Source organism: Lichenostomus cassidix, chromosome 1 (genome assembly GCF_008360975.1).
Source record: "Lichenostomus cassidix isolate B80296 chromosome 1, HeHo_3.0, whole genome shotgun sequence".
Classification (NCBI taxonomy): Eukaryota; Metazoa; Chordata; class Aves; order Passeriformes; family Meliphagidae; genus Lichenostomus; species Lichenostomus cassidix.
The window spans coordinates 39706902-39726779 of NC_139479.1; the positions used below are offsets into that span (position 1 = coordinate 39706902).

The 19878-nt window shown below is 41.4% G+C and overlaps 1 protein-coding gene across 10 annotated transcripts in view; it reads right to left on the bottom strand.

Annotated features, from left to right (window-relative positions):
• Positions 1-19878, bottom strand: part of MBNL2 (muscleblind like splicing regulator 2) — a 106431-nt gene that overhangs the window by 51139 nt on the left and 35414 nt on the right. For 9 of the 10 annotated variants that reach the window (XM_085057423.1, XM_085057419.1, XM_085057421.1 and 6 more), the window contains one exon: positions 16840-17660. The exons of the other annotated variant lie outside the window; for it this stretch is intronic. In XM_085057423.1, the coding sequence (XP_084913549.1) occupies positions 16840-17013 (174 nt within the window). In that variant the 5' untranslated portion in view covers positions 17014-17660. The remainder of the gene's footprint in view (positions 1-16839; positions 17661-19878) is intronic. 10 annotated transcript variants of the gene reach the window in all.

A 19878-nucleotide genomic window follows, 5' to 3' on the forward strand; every position in this document is an offset into this window, starting at 1 on the left:
GCACCCTGTATTTCCCTCTGGAGTCTCGGCTGTTGTGGCCTCCAGCTCTTCTCCTCTAACATCCGGACTTTCTTCAAGTTACTTTGTTTCAACACACACTCATTGCCTCTGCACTCGAGAGACGGTAACAATTAGGAACACTTCTGTAATTACTAAGATGAGCTGTTGTACACCTCTGAATTTGTCTTCATACTCTCAAGAGCAAGCTACAGACTCTGCTTCTCAAGAGGCACTGCAGCTGCATACAAGTAAATAAATAAAAATCACTTTTTTTGGACAAATGATTCAGCGTTTAAGAAATAAAACAGCTGTACTGTGTTAGACTAAGGTCCATCTAGCCTGGTATCCTGTTTCCAAAAGCAGTCAGCAGCAGATGCCTAGGGAGCAGTATAAGAACAAGGAAACTATTTAATGATATATATTGAAAATATTTTTCACATATCCTTGATGGAAAACAGAGATGGAATTTTGACAGAAGAGAGGAAAAAAGGAAAAGAAAACAGAGTCCAACACACACACCCTTTGCAAAAGCATGAAACATTCCTTTCAAAATAAAAATAGAATTAAGAAGAAGACAAATCTTACAAATTCCCTTCTTTATTTCTTTCTGTTTTTTAAAGAAGTCCTCAGTAGCAAGAAAAAACCAGCAACTTACTTGCTATTTAAAGAAACAGTAGAAGCACACATTGATGAACATCACTGGCCAGCTAATTTTGAAGAACCCTTGACTATCAGTGTCAATGGCTTTTCTCTTGGGAAAGGGCCCTCATGGAAACCTACTGGTAGGGATTCACATAATGAAATCCCAGATGAGAGCTCCCAAACAATTAAAATAAATGGATTTATAAATTCAGCTTCAAAAAGTATATACCTCAGTCAGAGAAAAAGCCTGTTCCACTTAATGCCCTGGGTCGGACAAGAACCATTAAGGCACTATACTAGAAACAGGCGAACCAGGCTGCACTTAGAAAGTGCACAAGATATTGGGATAGTGAACTGAGTGAAGTGCCCCATGATATCAACTGGAAGTTCACAGTTGGCTCAGTGGAATATGGGATCAATTACAGAAGTCATCCATGGGGACATAGGCTGGAAGGGCTATAAAGTTATTGCTGCAGAGACCAACTACTTTGACTACATTGTTAAGCCTCCTCTCTCCCCAACATCAGATCTGTGGTTTTTAGATCTGTGTTTTTCAGAAGCTCTAGATAAGCTAATGAAATGTGGTGAAGACTGCTTCTTATTTGGGAATGGGAAGAGAGAAGCATCAGGGTATGACAGAAGATGATGAACTTGAAATCCAGAGAGCAAGAACCAGCATGAAAGAACAGAGCATGAAAAAACAGAGCATTTCCAGCCAGTGACATGAGCCCCACCCATCCATGCAGACACAGACTGAAGGTGTGCAGCTATAACTGGAGATGGAGCTGGCCATGGCAGAAGAGAACATCATGGATGCTTTCTGATCAACTGCTGACTGACAGTGGAGACACAAGGGTGACAAACACTGGAAAAGGCCATCACAACCCCGAGGATATATCAAATGATGATGTCTGAGGAAAGGCAGCAAGGCTTCTGACTCTCTACTTGTAATGCTCTGCATGCCTCTGGTCACCAATGTCCAAATCAGCTGGATTAGACCTGAAGCAGGAACAGGCAGGGACTGCCAAGGTGACTCAAGGAAAGGAAAGCCTGTCTTACAAACGGAGAAACAGAGCGTGGTGGAGTTTTTTGCCTCGGTAAAACACAGGCTGAGGAGAGGCATATACTAAACATTTCATGTTTAATCTATGTGTATGTATGTGATCTATGCATTCATGGACTCCTAGGTGCACAACAAGTTGTGTGAGAGATGCAGCCTCTTTCAGGTATTTTAAAATACTCTCATTTTTTTAACAAGTGAGTACTGACAGGCATGCTTTGTACTTCCAAGATACTCTATAAATATTACCCAAGAAAGGCTTGTATGTACAAAAGCTGGCTTGTTTTTTCCCCAGCTGCGTTAGCAGGTCTAATAGAAAGTATTGTCTCTCCTTACTAACCTTGAATGGCTTAGTAATTTCTCCTACTTCTGAAAGAAAAAGAGAGGATAAGTAAAAAAAAAAAAAACCAAAACCAAAAAACCTCAGTTGCATTGCTTTCACAAAGGGGAAAACAAAGGGGCAGAGTTGTTAAACAATTTGCTTCAAATAGCAGAGAACATCATGTCAAAAGCCACAATTTAAAAAAACATCTTCCAATATCCAAGGTTATCTATGACGCAAGCGCTTATTATGACTTGTAGACTGAAGACATACAATTTCGGCTCAGAACAGGCAGATTCAGGTATTTTTCAAGAGAAGTGTGCTGACATGTAAGATGGATATCTTCTAATTTACTACTCACACATTTTAAGATTAGTATGAGAGAAAGCCATTGCCAATTATAACTAAGATTTACAAATACTGTAAATGTTACATAAATTTATAAGAGGTTTGCACTGCAACATCAGACAAATGGAGCCTTAAAGAGAGAACAGAAAAAAACCCCACCTTTAGGAAATTGTAATTACATAAAATTTAAGCACATCCTCTCCATATTCTTTGGGGAAGGGAAAGCATGCTAAAGTTACTGTATTTATGGTTATAAATTATGGTTATCTATTTAATCTAGGGTTTTAATTAGACACAGTGTGCACATAAGAAATGCAAAAAAAAAAAAAAATCAAACTAAATTTTAATAATGATCCTGCAGATACCATATCAGAAACTTTCAGCCTTCCATTCAGATCACTTGAGGGCTTTTTTTTTCATTTTTCTTTGTCTACAGTTGCATAGCAATTTTTTTTCATATGATAATGCTGTTCTCCAATCCAGTCTAAATGAAACAGCCAAACCTGAGAACATGCAGTACCATCTAAACACTGTCATAACAACACTGGTCTCATGCTCTCCATACCTGCTGGGTTTTTTACCACACCAGGAAACAACAAGTTTAGAGAGAACGTTGCTTCACATTACACTCAACAGCAGCACATCTGTCTGAAGCTTTCCCCTTTCTACGCGCCTGCTCTTTTCTGTGGGATGTCACTGAAAAAGCAGCATGGTTTTCCAAACTGTGTTGTCCTCTCTGTGGTCCTCCTGGTAGGCACAGAGATGCAGAGCACCACTGTCTGTTGCCAGGCCCTGCTACCTCACCAGGGTCAACCTCTCTTCCTTTGGGCTGCTCTAATCACGTCTCATTTCAAGCCATAAAGCCGCTTGAGATCCCAAGGACACTGGGACCAATGAAACCTATTAGGTATAGCAGTTAATTAACTGCTGTTGAACTGAACCAAAAATCAATTTGCCACCATTTCCTTGTGGCATCTAAAGATGCTACTCATTTATTAACTTATTGCAGTACGTTTTTGTTTGCTATTTCCACATCTATATCAATAAGTTAACCCACTAAATAGAATTTGGCCACGTATACAGGTATATTATGAATTAATTAACCTTCACTAGCTACTTAATTAGCCAGTGATAACATTTCTCATTTCACGTTAAAAACTTGCTGGCTACTTTCACGCCCCTGATTCTCACGTGCATTGCTGAGATGCACAGCTGCTTTATAGCAAATCAAAGCACACCGAGATACAGCTGACACAGATCACAGTGGATCTTTTTGCAACATCCAGGACTGAAAGGCAAACAACTAATTAGAAAGAACAGCCTCATTTAATTACCTAATAATAAACTCCCTTGCTCGTTAAACACATTACATATATTGTAACAGCTGGCATATTGAAGTATCTGATAAAGGAAAACCTGCTTGTAGTACTGCTGGTGCTTTAGGGAAAGCTGGATAAATGGGTTTTTTTTATAGAAGTACTCGCTTAAAATACCCTCTACATGTCGAATGGTGAAGGACTTAGCTACACTGTAACAATGTCAAGTTTGGGTGAAGAAAGTAAGAGTAACCATCTCTTGGGCCGGCCCTGAGTAATGCTGAAGACCAGCTTACTCCTGCAGGATACAGAAACAGCTTAGAGGACTGCTGCCCCAAAAATAAAACGAGATGCTAGGAGCTCAGGACAAAATGGCATATGGTTCTTACATAAAACACAGTCACCTTTATTTCCAGGACAGTATTCTTTTTTTCTTCCCTTCAAGTGGCTGCCTAAAGAAAAAAATGCCTCAAGAAACTTAGCAGCAAAGATGGTAACTGCAAACCTCCTCCTTCCAGATGCGCTCTCACCACAGACTCTAGAGCTGCACCTTCTCTTCCTCTATCTTACTGTCTGTAAAATTTCTGTGGTGCTTTCTATACAACAGCCAGCTTCAGTGAGGGATGTCACCTTCCCCACCTATCATCCAGCAGCCTTTCACTGCCTTGCACACTCATTTAGTAAGACCTAAATCTGCATTCCTAGCGGAAATTTCCTTCTCCCTGAAGAAAAAGAAGTCATGGTAAGTACCAGTGACTTAGTAAGACAAATTTGCTATTTGAAAAGATTGAATATGGAAAGTACCATGAAAACTACACTCAACAAGCAAGCAGAGGCTAAAGGTAAGGGGGAATGGCTGCAGGCAGTCCTTTGCCACAGCTCTGCCATGCACCAAGAGCATTACTGTCATTAAATAGTAGTGCTGCAAACACTGGCTCAATTGAAGGCAGGGGTTTACACATTTGATTGCAAATCCCAAACCCTGGCTTCCTTGTGGTTAACTGAGTTTTAAGGATCTCCTCCTGCCTGCACGCTCTAAGAACCTCTTCCATTGGTGAGGGCTTATAGGTGTGTGTCTCTCCACTCTACTATTAGGCTACCTATTTTTACAAAATTGGCAGGAACTTAATTATCCTTGCCACTATGATCTCTTTGTCAAATTTGGCTGAAACTGGCCAGTGGGTTTACAAGTTAGCAGGGGAAAAGGGAAGGAGAAGCAGACTGACTGCGTAAGCCTCATTTCCTCAAGAATCCGGGCTAAAAACAATTATAGCCAGAAGGTTCAATTAAAGAAGGAGACTCATAGACGTTTGCTGTACTTCAAACAAAAACTGGTTCATGCATACTAATCAGTTAACACAGCTCTTGCTGAAGGAATGAGAGTTTTGCAGCAAATTAATATTTATATTGATTTAAACCGAAAACTGTGACAGGCTGGAATTTCAACAGCATCAATATGTTCAGCATGAAGCACACAATCACCTTCATATTCCTTCATACTAAGACTAATTTATAGATGCTCACAGTATCTCCACAGCAATATCCACACACCTCCAACTCTGCACATGTGAATCCCATGCCTGCATTTTTAGTAATGCTGACACATATGGTATGACCAGTGCTTTGAAGCACAATGTAAAGCTAAATGCCTGTGGGAAATTGCCTGCATTTTCATGACATTCATTATTATCCACTACTTTTGGAAAATTGCCATTAAGATACTATTGGAAAAGCAAATATTCTTTCCCCTTTTGTTTTAGAAATCAACTAAAAACATGCATATGTGATAGCACTTAACAGATGTTCATATGTCCACATCTGCAAATGAACTAATGGAGAATTATACTTCAGAGGAACAAGACCTCCTTGTAATTTTCATGCTTTTTCAAATGCATATTCTGGTTAATTTCTACTTTAAAATCTTCATAAAGCAGTAGTAATGGTTAGTGTTTAATTTAAATTTGCAAAAGCTTGCCCATATTTTTATTTTTAAATGGCTGAGTTCACTGCCGTAACATTCCTGTGCCTAAAGAGATTTTCTTTTTCACAGATTTACCTTCCTCATCGGTAGCAAAAAACGAGCCTGGTTACATGGGTCACAACTATTTCAAATTAATGAATTTACATTAGCTGTTCCTGTTACTAAGGGGGATCTCTAAATTACATGCAGAAAATGTTTATCCTCTTCCCAGTTTCCACAAGGCCATTCTTCTGCTACAGAAGACAGTTTTTTCTGAATCTGGCCTATTCCCCAGCTTTTTTCTTACCAGGTGATCACCATGATAAATGCACTGTCCACTTTTTTACTCAAAGCTGTTGACATCAGAGTTTTGAGCTAGTAAAAGAGTAAACACTGCCACTCAAGAAGGGCTTCACTTTGTTGCCACAGAGAAGTCAGCAGGACCACTTGGAGCACCCTGGGATATCCTGGACTTTTGCATGGTGCCAGCAGATGCAACAAGGTCCTCTGACATATCACAGAATAGCCATCAAGAGTATCTAGGGTATCTCAAAGTGAATCAGATCCCTCTGATTGGGCAACTGAATCGAGCCCAAAGATTCACATCCTATCCACAGCAAATATATATTAATTTTAAAGTGATGGCCTAACCTAGCAATTGATCTTAGAAAAAAAAAATGAAACAATCATGATACATCTCTTGACCTTCACATTTTATATATAGCTTTAAAAGTTGGCTTTTGTTGACTGTTTTACTCATTTGGGGCTGAAATCTAGGGGCCTGTTTGATAACTGCCAGTGGGGCTTGGCCTAGTATCTGACTTGCTGGATTTTATTTTTTTGCTCACAGTGAACCAACAGAGAACATCCCAGCAGCTCAGTTAGCTTTGAATCACAGCTGGGCAGTTCTTACAGACACTGCATATCTGTACTGGTGCCACCAGACTGCACTGGGTGAGCTCCTCTCCTGACAACATGAAAAGATGGTAAACAAACCCATTCAGTCAGAGGCACAGCTTCACAGTGGAGTGCTCAGGGCCCACACTGAATTTCAAGCTAGAGCAAATAAACTGGGCTTTTATGAAGTTTAAAAGTTGCCTGGCCTATGGGACATGCAGGTGAGGTGGCAGCTGCACACCTGATGTGCTGCCAGCCCAGACCATCACTGCAGCTGCCATGGCATTGCACACTGCAGATCCCCTCTCACTCAAGCCAAGCAGTCCTGTCAGGAAGCAAGGGCTGAGAATTTGTAGTGTCTCATGAGAAAGGGAAGATCTGCAGTGCAGTGACTGCAGCAGGTCACCTGTCAGTCAAGAGCATGACATCAGTGCCATGCTGTGGAGCAATGTGTGAGCCTGCAGGGTGACAGCTGCCCACAGGGAGCAGGACAGCTCCCTTGGGCCACCAAGGGCACACAAGGGTTTGCACCACAGCTGCTACATCACTTGTATGTTTTCATATGCAATATTCCCCTCATTCTCTACTTCTTTGTTCTTACTGTTCAATGATTTGATCCTTCCAAGAATTAGGGCTATGTGACTTTTGAGGCACTGCTCACATAACCTTGTCACACAACTCATTAACAAAGCAGATGAGAAAACAGTTTCTTTTCACCATTATTAATTTCTTCTTTATTGTGGTCAAGACCTTGCAGGAATGTAATTCTGGGTGGCACACCATGCCCAGAGCCACAAGACAAACATCAAGGTCAAAGAAAAGAGATACTTCTAATTTCCTTTTGCATTTCAGTTGTGGGACTTATACGTCACAGCAGGCTTTCAATGATGTTCCAAGATCTCTAAAACCACAACAGTTTTCTTTTTATAGCAATAGGTTTCCAATAAAGACCATCTCTTCAAAAAAAAGTGCCAGTCTTCATATGAGGAGATAATGAGTTGGCAGAGAGCACAGTTGTCAAACAGACTTGCAAATAAGCTCCCCAGTTCTTCTGGTGCTGATTTTTAGATTTTTAAAAAATCTTTCTGGTGCTGGGAATGAACTGGACTAATAGGAATACAGGTCTTGTCTCTCCTAGGCTTCTCCATCAGGAAGCTCCCTGCATCTGAGCACAACCTTGTCCTTTGTATTTTATGATGCAGTCAAACTATAACAGCTTGGGAAGAACAGCTGACGCCTGAGCTGAGCAAAAGCTACGTACACAGGGCCAAGGGAAAAAAGCACCTGGAATGAAAGAGGAACCACCTGCCAGAAAAATAAAGGAGTAGGTGGGGAGACCTGGAGAGAGCAAGCCTGTGGGAACAGTGAGTGACCTGAGTTAATAGGGAGTGTGGGGGAGGAGTGGGCAGTGAGCAATTGCTCTTGTGTTCAAAATCCTAGTGATGGGATGAGTCAGAGACTCTGATTGAATTTTGCCTTCACTACACCCACAAACTGGTTATTATAAGGCTTAGGGGAGTATGGATTGGTGCAGCAACAAAAACTACACAGTGAATTGATGGGTATATGAAGCACCCTGGAGTGCCTGGAAATCTGAAGAACATCTGCCAAACACCATGCCCCTTCATACAAGGTTTCCTGTGGCCATAACTAATCTGCTTTGTTGCTCTTCTTCGCATAATAAGATTCAGACTGATAACTGAGTGGCAGCTGCATCTGATGTAAAGGGGTATGACACAGTACTGGAAATGCTCTTTGCAAGTCTCTTCTGAAAGCAGGAAGGTCCAAGAGTTAACCCAACCCAGCAAGACCACTGCCCAAGACCTACTACATACTCCCTTAGTCCTTCAGGACAACATGGTTAAGAGAGCAAGGAGACAGACTTGTATTACCTCCCTCAGTGTCTGTTTTTTAACTGCTTTTGCTTTCAACCATTTCTGCTCCTAGTGATCATCCTCCTCCCCAGGCTAGGGGCCAGGTGACCTGCTCAGCCAGCTCTAACACAGCGAAAGCAGCAGTGGAAACTGCTGGTTGCTCACATCAGGCAGCCCTAACAGGCCAGAGGAGGCACAGGCTGTTCTGATACATCTGCTCATGAAAAGTGCCTGCTTTGAGAGGTTTTGCCACTGAATCACAGCACTGGGAATAGGGGCTTCCCATGACTTCAGAGGGAAAGAGGGACTGGGTAACTCAGTAATCAGGTACCCAACTGTGTTCTCCTTTAATAATGGAACTTAAGTTATAACAAGGTGCACAGTTAAAAATCTGGCAGGGCAAATGGTGACAGGTGATACCAGCAACAGCCAGGACAGCTTCACGCTCTCAGTGCTGCTGCTGAGAAAGACAAATGAGGAAACAAAAAAAAAGGTATTGAAGGAAACACCCAGCTTTTGTAGCAGGCTACATAATGAACTTCAACTGGTTTGACTTCTCTGCTCCTCACAGCCTTGGTCTGAAGGCAGAGACATGGGCAGCAGGTTAGGACTTGCTCCTCTGAGCTGACTTGATGGCTAGTGGCCCTCTACCACAGAGGCCAGCCCTTGGCTCAGCCCTGGCAGTCCACCAGGGCTCCTGCAGGTTAAGCACCACAGGTGGCTGGGATGAGCTGTGCCTCCAGACTTTGCTCTGAAATAAATCAGAAACGTTCCTCTCAGGAGAGAGACAAACCCTAGCGAGGAGCATGGTGCCCTCTGCAGTGATTAAGCATCAACAGTCTTTAAAAAAAAAATTTAAAAAATTTAAAAAGCTAATTACCATGTAACACAACAGTTAAAGGCTTATTGCAGTTTCTATCCTTAACAATTTAAGCCAAGCTCATGGATTTTTAAGTGTGTCAGCCCTTGTTCAGCTACTTGGTTTTTAATCTTGTCTTCCTTTTAACTCTTCCAAGTCAGAAGAGCTGGCATGGAGACAGCTGCATGAATAGATATGAGGGAGACAAACAGGAAAAAGGAAGTATTAAAGGAACTTGTGCCTGCTGGGAGGACCACAGGTGAACATAAAGGGCTTTTTTCAGAAAACAAACAAGAACAGGTGACTGAGCACACAAGGAATTCTAAGAGTCCCTAAGCTCAGAGATAAAGGAGGGGGTCTTCAAAATGAGCTTGTTCCTTCTTAAATCCCCTTTATCTCACTTTATGCAAGATGGTGCTGCCTAAACTCGTAGTTTCAAATTATATTTAATACATTTCTTCCCTTTCCTTTGGATCAACTCAAGTTGCATGGCTGCATGATCACTTGAACAGAGACAAACATGGGGAGCTAGCTGTGATAGGCCTGGATGTAACTAGCTCTTTTTAGCAGCTGCTCGCAGTTGCATGGATTGGGTATGGAAGGTGAAAAATAGTCTCAGGAAATAGGATGGCATAATTTCATGCAGCATTTTATTCTGAGCCCAAAAATTGCCATAGCCTGAAAAAGCAGGGCCTTTGGGAATCATACCTGTCCTGGGAACAGTATTTTCACAAAGTAGATTTAAAACAACGAACCTTCCCTCATAAGGCTTCCTTTGAACTCATTGGGGAGAAACATGCCCCTTCCAGAGTGAAGTCAGTGGAAAAAAACCCACCCAGACTCATTCTTAGGACAATTCAGAGGAGAATATCTTCTGTTTTCCAGTATAAGACCTGGGGGCATCCATGAGATGGGGAGGTTTGAAAAGAAAAACAGAAGTTGGTCTCCATGCTGTATGTAATGAAGTTGTGGAGGTCATTGCTGTGTGTACTGAACGTGAGCATGGTTAAAGAGCAGGACAAATCCAGTGGAAAGGTGGTCACTGAGAGAGCTATTAGGTATAAGCATCCCATGTCTGGCTCTCAATGTCCCTAGGCAGCCCATCCCAGGATGCCAGCAGAGCACTCCAGGAAGCCACTGCATCTTCACACACCACTTCCAAGACATCCACTACTGGCCATTGCTGGGTCACTGGGCTAAATGGGGCTTTGGTGTAACCCAGGGTGGCCATTGATATTCTGAACACACAGGGAGCCCACAGGGTTAATTCAGACACAATTAACTCTACGGAATTAATAGAGTTATCTAAAACTGGCCTTGGCTGGCACTTTCTCTTCATGCCCACACTTTGCAGCAACTCAGAACAACTCAGAACAACACATGAAAGCTTCTCCAAGTTAGTGTTCTCAGACTACTTGGAGATTACTGGACATTTTACAAGAAAAAACAGAGATGGGTGATAAAGAAAGTATGCACCAAAGTTGTCGTTTTGCAGGAAGAGTGAGATCTGGATTCTGCATCCTCCACCTGAAAGGTTTCACCCTGCAAGTTCCACATGCCCAGAGTCCACAACTAATGAAAAGGGCAGCCTATACCCCAACATTCTGCTGAAACTGGGTCACTGTGCAGCAAAGCAGCCAAAATTCATGGGCCCACGAGGTATAACCCACTCTGTCGCCCAAGAGAAATTACTTTGCCCATTTCAGTCATTCTTTCCCACCAGCTGTAGGCACAGTCCTTGAACTCACCTTGTCTTTGAGCAGTGTCACACCACATAACGCAGTGATGGGAAGAAATGCAGTCAGCTAGGTCACTATAAACACCCATTTAAATGCTTTCTAGTATAGACAAAACTAGCCAATCCCCTTTCCATGCCCATCGATTGTCTGTTCAGACCTGCCAAATGTGAGCAGGTATTACTTACTTCAAATTTTGAGATGATCCTGAGTCCCTGACATTTGTAAAACATTTAGAGACCCACAAAAAGAATCACAGGAAGACAAATGACTACCTACTGCCTCCCAACTCTGAGCTCACTCTTGTGCAAACACCCTGCTCACTTTACAAAGACTCTTTTTTTGCCTTTTTCCAAATAAAGCTGAGGCCATCTCAAACAGATTATTTTCAGTTCCAGATCTTTCAACACGTGGATGTTCCTAAAATTTCTTTTATTTTTTTCCCCCGTAACCTTTTTAATTTGGTAAGCAAGACTGTGTACAGCTTTCAATTACTTTTTATTCTGTGGTGCCAAATGAGACCACATAGACATATTCTTAAAAGGCTTTCATGAAAGTGCAAATGAGCAGTTCACAGTAGTCTGCTGGCTCAATAAGTAGAAGAGTTCCAAGTGTTAAGACTCTTATGAAAAACCAAAGTTGTTATCTGCAGCCCTAAAGAAGCTTTTGCTTCCTTTTTACCACCATAAAACTTGCAACAATAGCATCTTCAAGATACCTTCTCTGTTACATGTATTATCCTAGACAACATATCCTTTTGGTAGCTGATCTGCAGAAAGGGTGTAAATGTGAGTCAAGAAATAACACCAGGACTGAAAATTCAGACATGCCTGCAAACGTAAGAGTTAACTCTAAGCGAAATGCACATGATCATATTTTCTTATCTGGCAAGCTTTTCCCCTTTCCCCCTCCTAAACATCACCATTCATTTTAATGTGTTTGTGTTTAATTCCAATTCAAATACAGCAAAGTGTTGCATGTTCTTGTCCTCACATATTATATTATATTATATATTAGTATTCCTGTGAAAGGATTTTGTTCTTTCCTACTAACAGGACAAGAAAGCCTTGAAAACAGACTTGCTTATAGTGTCCAACTCAGAGGGATATAAATATAATATATTAAGTGTCATATATCCATATTATTCACTTTTAAATTATTCTACTTCAACCCAGGGAGAAGTATAAAATCATAAATGAAGCAGCTTCTGAAATTCAAACTTCTGTTAGACAGGTCACTTCAAAGATCCTTCCAAAGGCATCCAAAGGAGAGCCTGTAAGGGCTCCAAAAAAGGTTTTGGGATGGTTATGGCAGCATGCAAGGCTCTGGCTCTGGCAGTGCTTCTTCAGCACCCTTTATCTTCTCACCGAGCATCAGGAATCAGGGCCCTGCCAGGAAAGTTCCCCTTCATTCACCTCGAGCACAGTGAACCGGATTAGCCCCCAGACACTTTCATCATCACATTAAGCTGACCAAGGTCACTTGCCCAGCACAATTTTGGGTGTATTTGTGTGGCCGCACTGGCTGACCCAGTCACGTGGGGCTTCTGCTGGAGGGAGCCCCATTGCTGGCAGCAGTGTTGTGGCCAGCTAATGGGCACTCATCTGTCCAACTGCTACATCCACCATCCATGGGGTGCACAGGGATGATCCTGCATTGTCCTAAAACCCCACAAATGCCCTATTCAGAACAGAGCAGACTCTGTCCTTCACCAAAGAGGGAGAAACAAATGCTGAGTTGCCTCTCAGAAGCCCATGCAGCAGAACCTGGCTTGAAACCAGCAAGTTTCTGGCCTGAATCTGACCCAGGCTCATTAGTCTTTAGCTATTTCTGTCTAGCCTGGAGCATCTCACAGATGAAGGATATTCAGAGCCCAGACAGTCTTCCACAGTGAGCATTCGGGATCCCCAAATCTGTAATTAGTCAAATGGGTTTCTGTTGTAACTTTTGCTGGGTTTAAAGTCAAGTGTTGCAAGGACAGGTATTGGGAGCCAAAAACGCCTTCTCAGTTAAAAGCAAACAGGGTCCATTAAATTCTGTCGACCTTTTACTTGGAACCACCGGACCTACAAATATACTTCCCTAATCCAGGAAAATTTGGACTCTGACACAATTATGTTACTCCAGAAGCCCAGCCTAAGGCCACAGCACTGTCACTGGCAGAAGTGATCCAGTGCTCTGCTGGTGCCACAGAGCCCTTTTCTCTTCTGCAGCAACTACAGCAACAACTTATGTTTCCAACCTGGTGCACTGCACAGTCACAAAGACAGCAGTGGGAGTACAAAGGAGGGCACGGCATGACATAGAGGCAAGTGTGCCAGGCTGGGATTACATCCACTGGTCCCAAAGCCAGCTTTTACTAGCTGAGAAAAATCCTAAGGCTATGGGAAAGTTGGTGTGAAGGTGATTCTGGTCACACAGTCACAGCATAGTTGAAGTCAAAAGGGTCCTCTGGATGTCATCTGATCTAACCTCCTGCTCAAGCAGGCTTGCCTACAGACAACTGCGCAAGGACTATATCTTAGTTTTTGAGTATCTCCAAGGATGGAGATGCCACAAGTGCCCTGGGCACCCTGTGACAGTTATTGGTCACCCTCACTGCAACAAAGTGTTCCCTGATGTTCAGAGGTAACTCCTGAGTTGTGCCCATTGCCTTTGGTCCTGTCACTGGGCATCACCAAGCAGAGCCTGGCTCCATTCTCTTTGCACCCTCCCTGCAGGTATTTATCCACATTGATGAGATTCCCCTGAGCCTTCTCCAGGCTGAACAGTCCCAGTTCTCTGAGATTTTTCTCATGAGAGGGATGCTTCAGTCTCTTCATCGTCTTTGTGACCCTCCACTCGACTCTCTCCTGCAGCTTCATACTGGTGCTATGGTAGTCTGATCCAGTTGGCAGATACTGACACCATGCTCCCTTTTCTGCCCTGGAAATCTGGAAAGAAGATGGCATGCAGGAGAGCTTATGTCCCTACCCAAAACAGGGGCTCTTTTGATCAATCAGTGTGTAAGGGAGAGCCTGTCTCAGAGTGCTGTATCTTGGGTTTGACTGACTTCTAAGGGGCAGTTGTAACTACCAGGCACCACCTAAACGTAAAATAACTCCATCATAGACTAAAAAAATGTTCTGTCTTTTCTGGGAAGAAAGATGTTTCTCCAGAGACTCAGCATACTTGCTATAATTTATTTTTACAGCAGGTACACGAAACCAAGACAGTTAAAAGGCTAAATCTCTAGAGCTCTAGATGCTATGTAAATAAATGCTAAATAATTGCCTACATTAAAATGGGGTTCAATGTTCAGCAAGGAAAATAGCTCTTGTTTTTTTTAAATTAAATTCTGATTTTATCTATAATGCTAGACTGTTCTGCTTGTTTATTTACATGAAAAGTCATCCCACTTGTTGAGTGCCACTGCCTTACTCTGGAACTGTATGATTAACACCAGTACTTCCAAAAGCTACGTATCAAACAGATTTGTGTGACTAACCTCAGTCCCTCAGCCAGCAATATAAGCAAACTGAGTTAACCAGGCACACACATTCTTGCTGTGAATACATCGATTTACACTCTTCCGAATAACTGAGATAATGACTGTGAGGACATCAATCAGAACAGCCCAGTGCACTCTCAGTGGTCCCAAACAGTTTCCTATGCACAGCAGGATCAGGTAACACATGGAAGTGCACAGCTCCAACTCATGTTCAGAGCCGAGGAGCTGCAGTTGAAGGCACTGTCATTCCACTGTTGGATTTCCCTCCACCTGTAGCAGAGTTGGTGGCAAGAAACCTTTACCTCCACCTCTGCTGCTTCAGGCCACAATCTGAATTCCTGGTATATTCCCATCTTTCCCAGCAATTTAACCCATTAGACTCAACTGGAAGATGCAAGATGGAAGGCACAAGTGCATGCTCTCTTTTGCATGAGAGTGGATGATGATGGGCAGTGGGACAGAGCAACACCACTTCAGCCACCAGAGCTGGGCTGGAGTAGGTTGGCCCTTCAGGGCACATGTCCTCCCACACTAGGTCAAAACATGCCTACTTGCTTTAACTACATTTTTTTTACATCATTTTGGACCTCTCTCCACTGAGCAATGATGCTAGTTGTCAGTAAGTTATCCACTGTGATCCCTCAGGATTTCTCTTCACGGTATTATTAGCTTAGCCTGTGACTCCAGTTTTTATCTGCAGACAATAACCATCCCTGAACAACAGTCTCCAGCTTGAATAGCTGGCAACTCCACTGTGAGTGCCCAGTGCTACCACGGAGAGCAATGCTGTCCTCAGGCATCAAGGACAGGTGTATCACTGATTTGGCCAGGATGATGCAGAAGCAGCAGCTCTTACACTGCAGATCCACTGCCCTGCCAGCCCAGGGGTGACAGAGCCCTGCTGCCTGTCTCCAGCCTTCCAGCCACAGCCCTGAGACTTTACAACACATAAAAATAGTACATAAAAACCCCCTTCTACTGACCTGCTTATTTTTTGTAAAATCAGAGTATTGCCCACTTGCTGCAGACAACCGTCTGTTTGTTTTAAAAAAATTATCCCACTGGCAGACAACCAATATACAAGAACATCTACAAAGAAGCTGTTACAGTTTATCGCGCAGTAATCCATGGATTAAGGTCATTAATAGCCCTTGATGACATATTGCCATGACTCCAAAGGTGCTCTTCTGGCTTACAGGATATACAGAACACAACCCCCTCATAAATGTTTTCACTGAGATACTTCTAAATCTTCAAAAGAAGAGAAGAAATGAGAAAAAACAGAAGGAAGATGCCTAGCACAATATCTTGCATTGCATCCAGAGAAAAAGGTTAAAATGAAAATAAACCACCCTGAATGTTCTTCTCTTTAAGACTGATGTTTTCACAGTAAAAGAGTTCTTGGTAACTGAAATTTTGATCCTCAGAGTGAAATTTAAAAAGGAAGCCAAGACATTCTCCCATGCCCAGAAGATAAAGCCATAACTAAAACTTTCAAAATAAAATCTGAAATGCTCAATTCTACCTTTTAATTATTGATATGGAATAAGCTTTCTCCTTCTGTTGACATAAGAACACAAATATATCATCATGGAAAACACTGTGTACTTCTCAAATCCCAGGGGGTCATTAATCTTCTTTTATGCAGTACATGAACTATTTTCACAGAACTTTTTAAAATAGTTTTCTAAAGCATGCCTGATGTCATTAGGAAGTCAGAAGAAGCTGATGGCTCAACAACATAATTGTAAATATCCTCCAAAGAAGAGAATCCCTCTGCTTGTCCTAAATTTTTGCTCCTATCTGCACTATCCATACATGTAATTACCGATATTATGAATTTACCTGAGTCTCCAATACCGGGGTAAACAACCCCTTGTGTCAAAATTGAAGTAATGGATAGACTTTTCTTACTTCTGTTGTTCTAAATGAAAAAATCTGCACTCTTCCCATATGATTTGTTTCTTTAGGACTCTGGGGATGTGCTAGCATTGTGCCAGTCTGTATTTTCATTTGCCATGAAACAATTATAATTCATAAAATGTACTCGGGAGAATACAATTGTCCTACCAGCTGTAAGCAATTCTGTATCCCACAGTCATATGCAATTTTTGTAAACAACATAGTGACATTTGAAAAAAAAAATCCTTAGAAAGAAATCTTAAAAGCTTCAATAAACAAATGTTATGACAAACAACATTTGTTTCAATAAACATCTTACCAAGAACAAGTCACTTTCTGATTAACCTGGTTTAGTTGTAACTCATCATTTCATATTTTACTTTCACTACAATGCAGTAGCATTTTCACTACTCATGCATTTTCTTTTTCTTACCTTTAAGGAATCAAAGCAGGCAATAACTCTTCCATTCTCAACCTGGCAACTTTTAGGGGGGTGTGCAAATTTGCATTCTTCATCAGAGCGTGAACAAGTTCCCCTCTGAAACTGCCTGCACACTTCTAATGTCAGCCATTTTGTATCTCTTACGGGAGCAACATTCAAAGCCATGATGAGAAGCTGATTTCCAACTTGTAAGTTGCTGTCACGTGAATTATGCTGAAGAAATTTCCAAAACTAATGACAAAGGAAAGGGGCGGTGAAATCAGAAAAAAAATAACTTCAATTCCAATTGAAAAGAAAGTTAAAAAAACAAACAGTGGGGGACGATTAACGATGTCCAACACACACAGAGCAGAACAAGCAGAGAAAGTTTATCAGCAAGCAGTCACTCATCAATCATTAAGTCCCGCTTGTAGACTTTTGGCTGGGAAAACACATGCTCAGACGCATTTCTGTCTGTAAAACACGTGGGTTTGTTGATTGTAATCACGGATGCACCAGTTTTAAGCCAAGGTCCATCAATGCAATGGCACTCCTTGATAGACTAGCAGTCCTCTGATGGTTGCTTGCCAGTATTGATTACATGAGAAAAGCAATGCAGTCATTTGTTCATGTCCCAGGAATAATAATAATATTTCTTTTTTCGCTTTCAGTTTCCCATCAACTAATTGGCAAATGGAGATGGCTGAGGTATCTTCTGCCAGGTGTAAGGTGAAGGCAATGTCTGGCTGGCAAAGACGGGATTTTGAGAACACAGGCGTAGCAGTCCTCGCTTGTAAAAGTGACTTGGCAAAGGCACTTTTTAAGTCACTGACCTGACAAAACAAATACAGCATCAGTTCACGTGCAACTCACTCAAATCAACATTATGAAACCTATCATCCCTTTTTATCAGATATTATAAACATACGGACAATGTTCACTGGTATTTAAAAAAAAACCAACAACAAAAAAAATCCTCCTTTGTGAAGTTACACATGACAAGGGAATAACCAGTTGAAACACGTACTGCAATAATATTCCAGGCAGCAATCCAAAAGTTGGGAATGATTTAAATAGATGAATGTGGCAGACACAATAATTAAGCACGCTGGTTGTGAAACAATTCAATCTAATGTGCTTAGTCTCCAAAACAATACACAAGAACCCATTTCCATTAATTTAGCACTTGGCCCTATATATTGTGTTACTACATTATAAGTGGTTACTTATTATTTGTTCTTCCTTAGAAATGAGGACGGTAGTATTCTGCTCAGCTTTTTTGTGCCTCCCTCTGTTTCTCAAGGGGAAGAAAAACCAAAAAAATGTCATTCCAAAATTACAGGGAAAAAAACTTTCCATATGCAGACAATAGAGTTAGTTTTCCTGTTAACCTAGAGACTGTTTCATAAAGGCTGCATGAAAGGGCTTGCCACCAAGTCACCATTCTTTAGTGAGACCTTTCTAATACGAAGCCGGCTTTATCTAAATATTCCTTTGATTTAATTAGCTTTTGTGCATCTCTGCAAATACATTGTTCAGCATCAAACCCTAAGATATAAATATGGCACTTAAACTATTTGGGGACTGTAAAATACCTAGGATATTTTACAGAAAAATAGATCTGAAAATCAAAGGGTTACATACTATAAAAATGTTTAACCATTAACTATATTTTATATGTAGACAGTGAAACCACGAACATGATGTTTCCTTCTATTCAGCTTCAAAGAAACACAACTTCTACTTTGCAAATACCAGCCAGAAACAGCTGCTGGATTATTTTTCTGCAAGAAAAAAGAAAAGAGGAAGGACTGGTACAAGTGAGATTTTTAAAATACATCAATAAAAATAGTTCTAAAAACACTGTCAGCTTTTCCATTTCAGAACAATTATCATTCTGTGCTCGGATTCACCTGTCTTAATTGAAGTCAGTATTGTGAGTAATGTGAGCAAGAATTACTCACACCCAGTTTCAGGATCAAACCAGTTTTGAGTTCTAGGTCTTAATATCAAAAGGCTTTTCTAATACTTAGCAATGCTATCAGAAGGGGTTTTACTCTGTGACCAATACTTACACCAAAATTTCCTACTGCTAGCATGAATAAAGGCAATGCAATGCTAATTGCTGAAAAATTCCGTTTCAAGTCCAATGTGTAATAAGACGGGTCTGGATGACACTTAGGCAGCTTTACCTGGTCATAAAGAACATTGAGGTGCAGGAGAATGAGTACATTTTGAAATAATTCTATGCAATTATAGTACAGTGCATAAATTACATATTCCTCAAATTAAATATTCTATCAATATTGTGTGACAGCATCAATGAAGAATGAGATTAAGCTGAAAGCATACAAAGAGGTGAGTAAATACTCATAACTGATGAAAAGGAAGGAGAGGAGGAAAAACAAGAAGAGCCTCTCCACAAGGGCTTGTTGAGCTGATAGCTTGTTGGGCTGATGATTTAGCTGGTTAAATGCAAAAGAGGAAATACTCTCCCTAGAGCCACACATTTCAATCCAGAAATGTCAGTAACGGTTTTCAGCAATATATGCAGGAGACAGATGGAAATTTTGGGAAAAGGGTAAATGTTATACCACACACTGCTGAAAGTCACAAGTAGTAATACTCTGCAGGGCTGCACACCATAAAATTGACAAAGTTGTTTCTCAAGTAGTAGGTGTTAAGACTGAAAAAAACCAGACATGGCACATGGCAGCAAACAACACACAGTATAGAAATGGCAGTAGTCATGGTTTTAAAAAAGAAGTGCACAGCAGAATCACATACAAGATTTGTGAGACTGCAACACGAATTCATACCAAAAAGCACTTGGGGGATGGAAGGTAGAACAGTGAAATACAGTATCATCCCATTTCTTACCCACATGCTACATGAAGATTTGCTAAAGAAAGGTGAGCAGGAAAAGTTTGTCTCAAAAATCCACACCTTGTCAAACATAACAATGCCATCTGATTTCGCAAGAGTCATCAAGTGCCTCAGGAGTTTCTACTGGTGCAAACTCAGGAGACAGACTTGAGTCCTTTTTGAAGG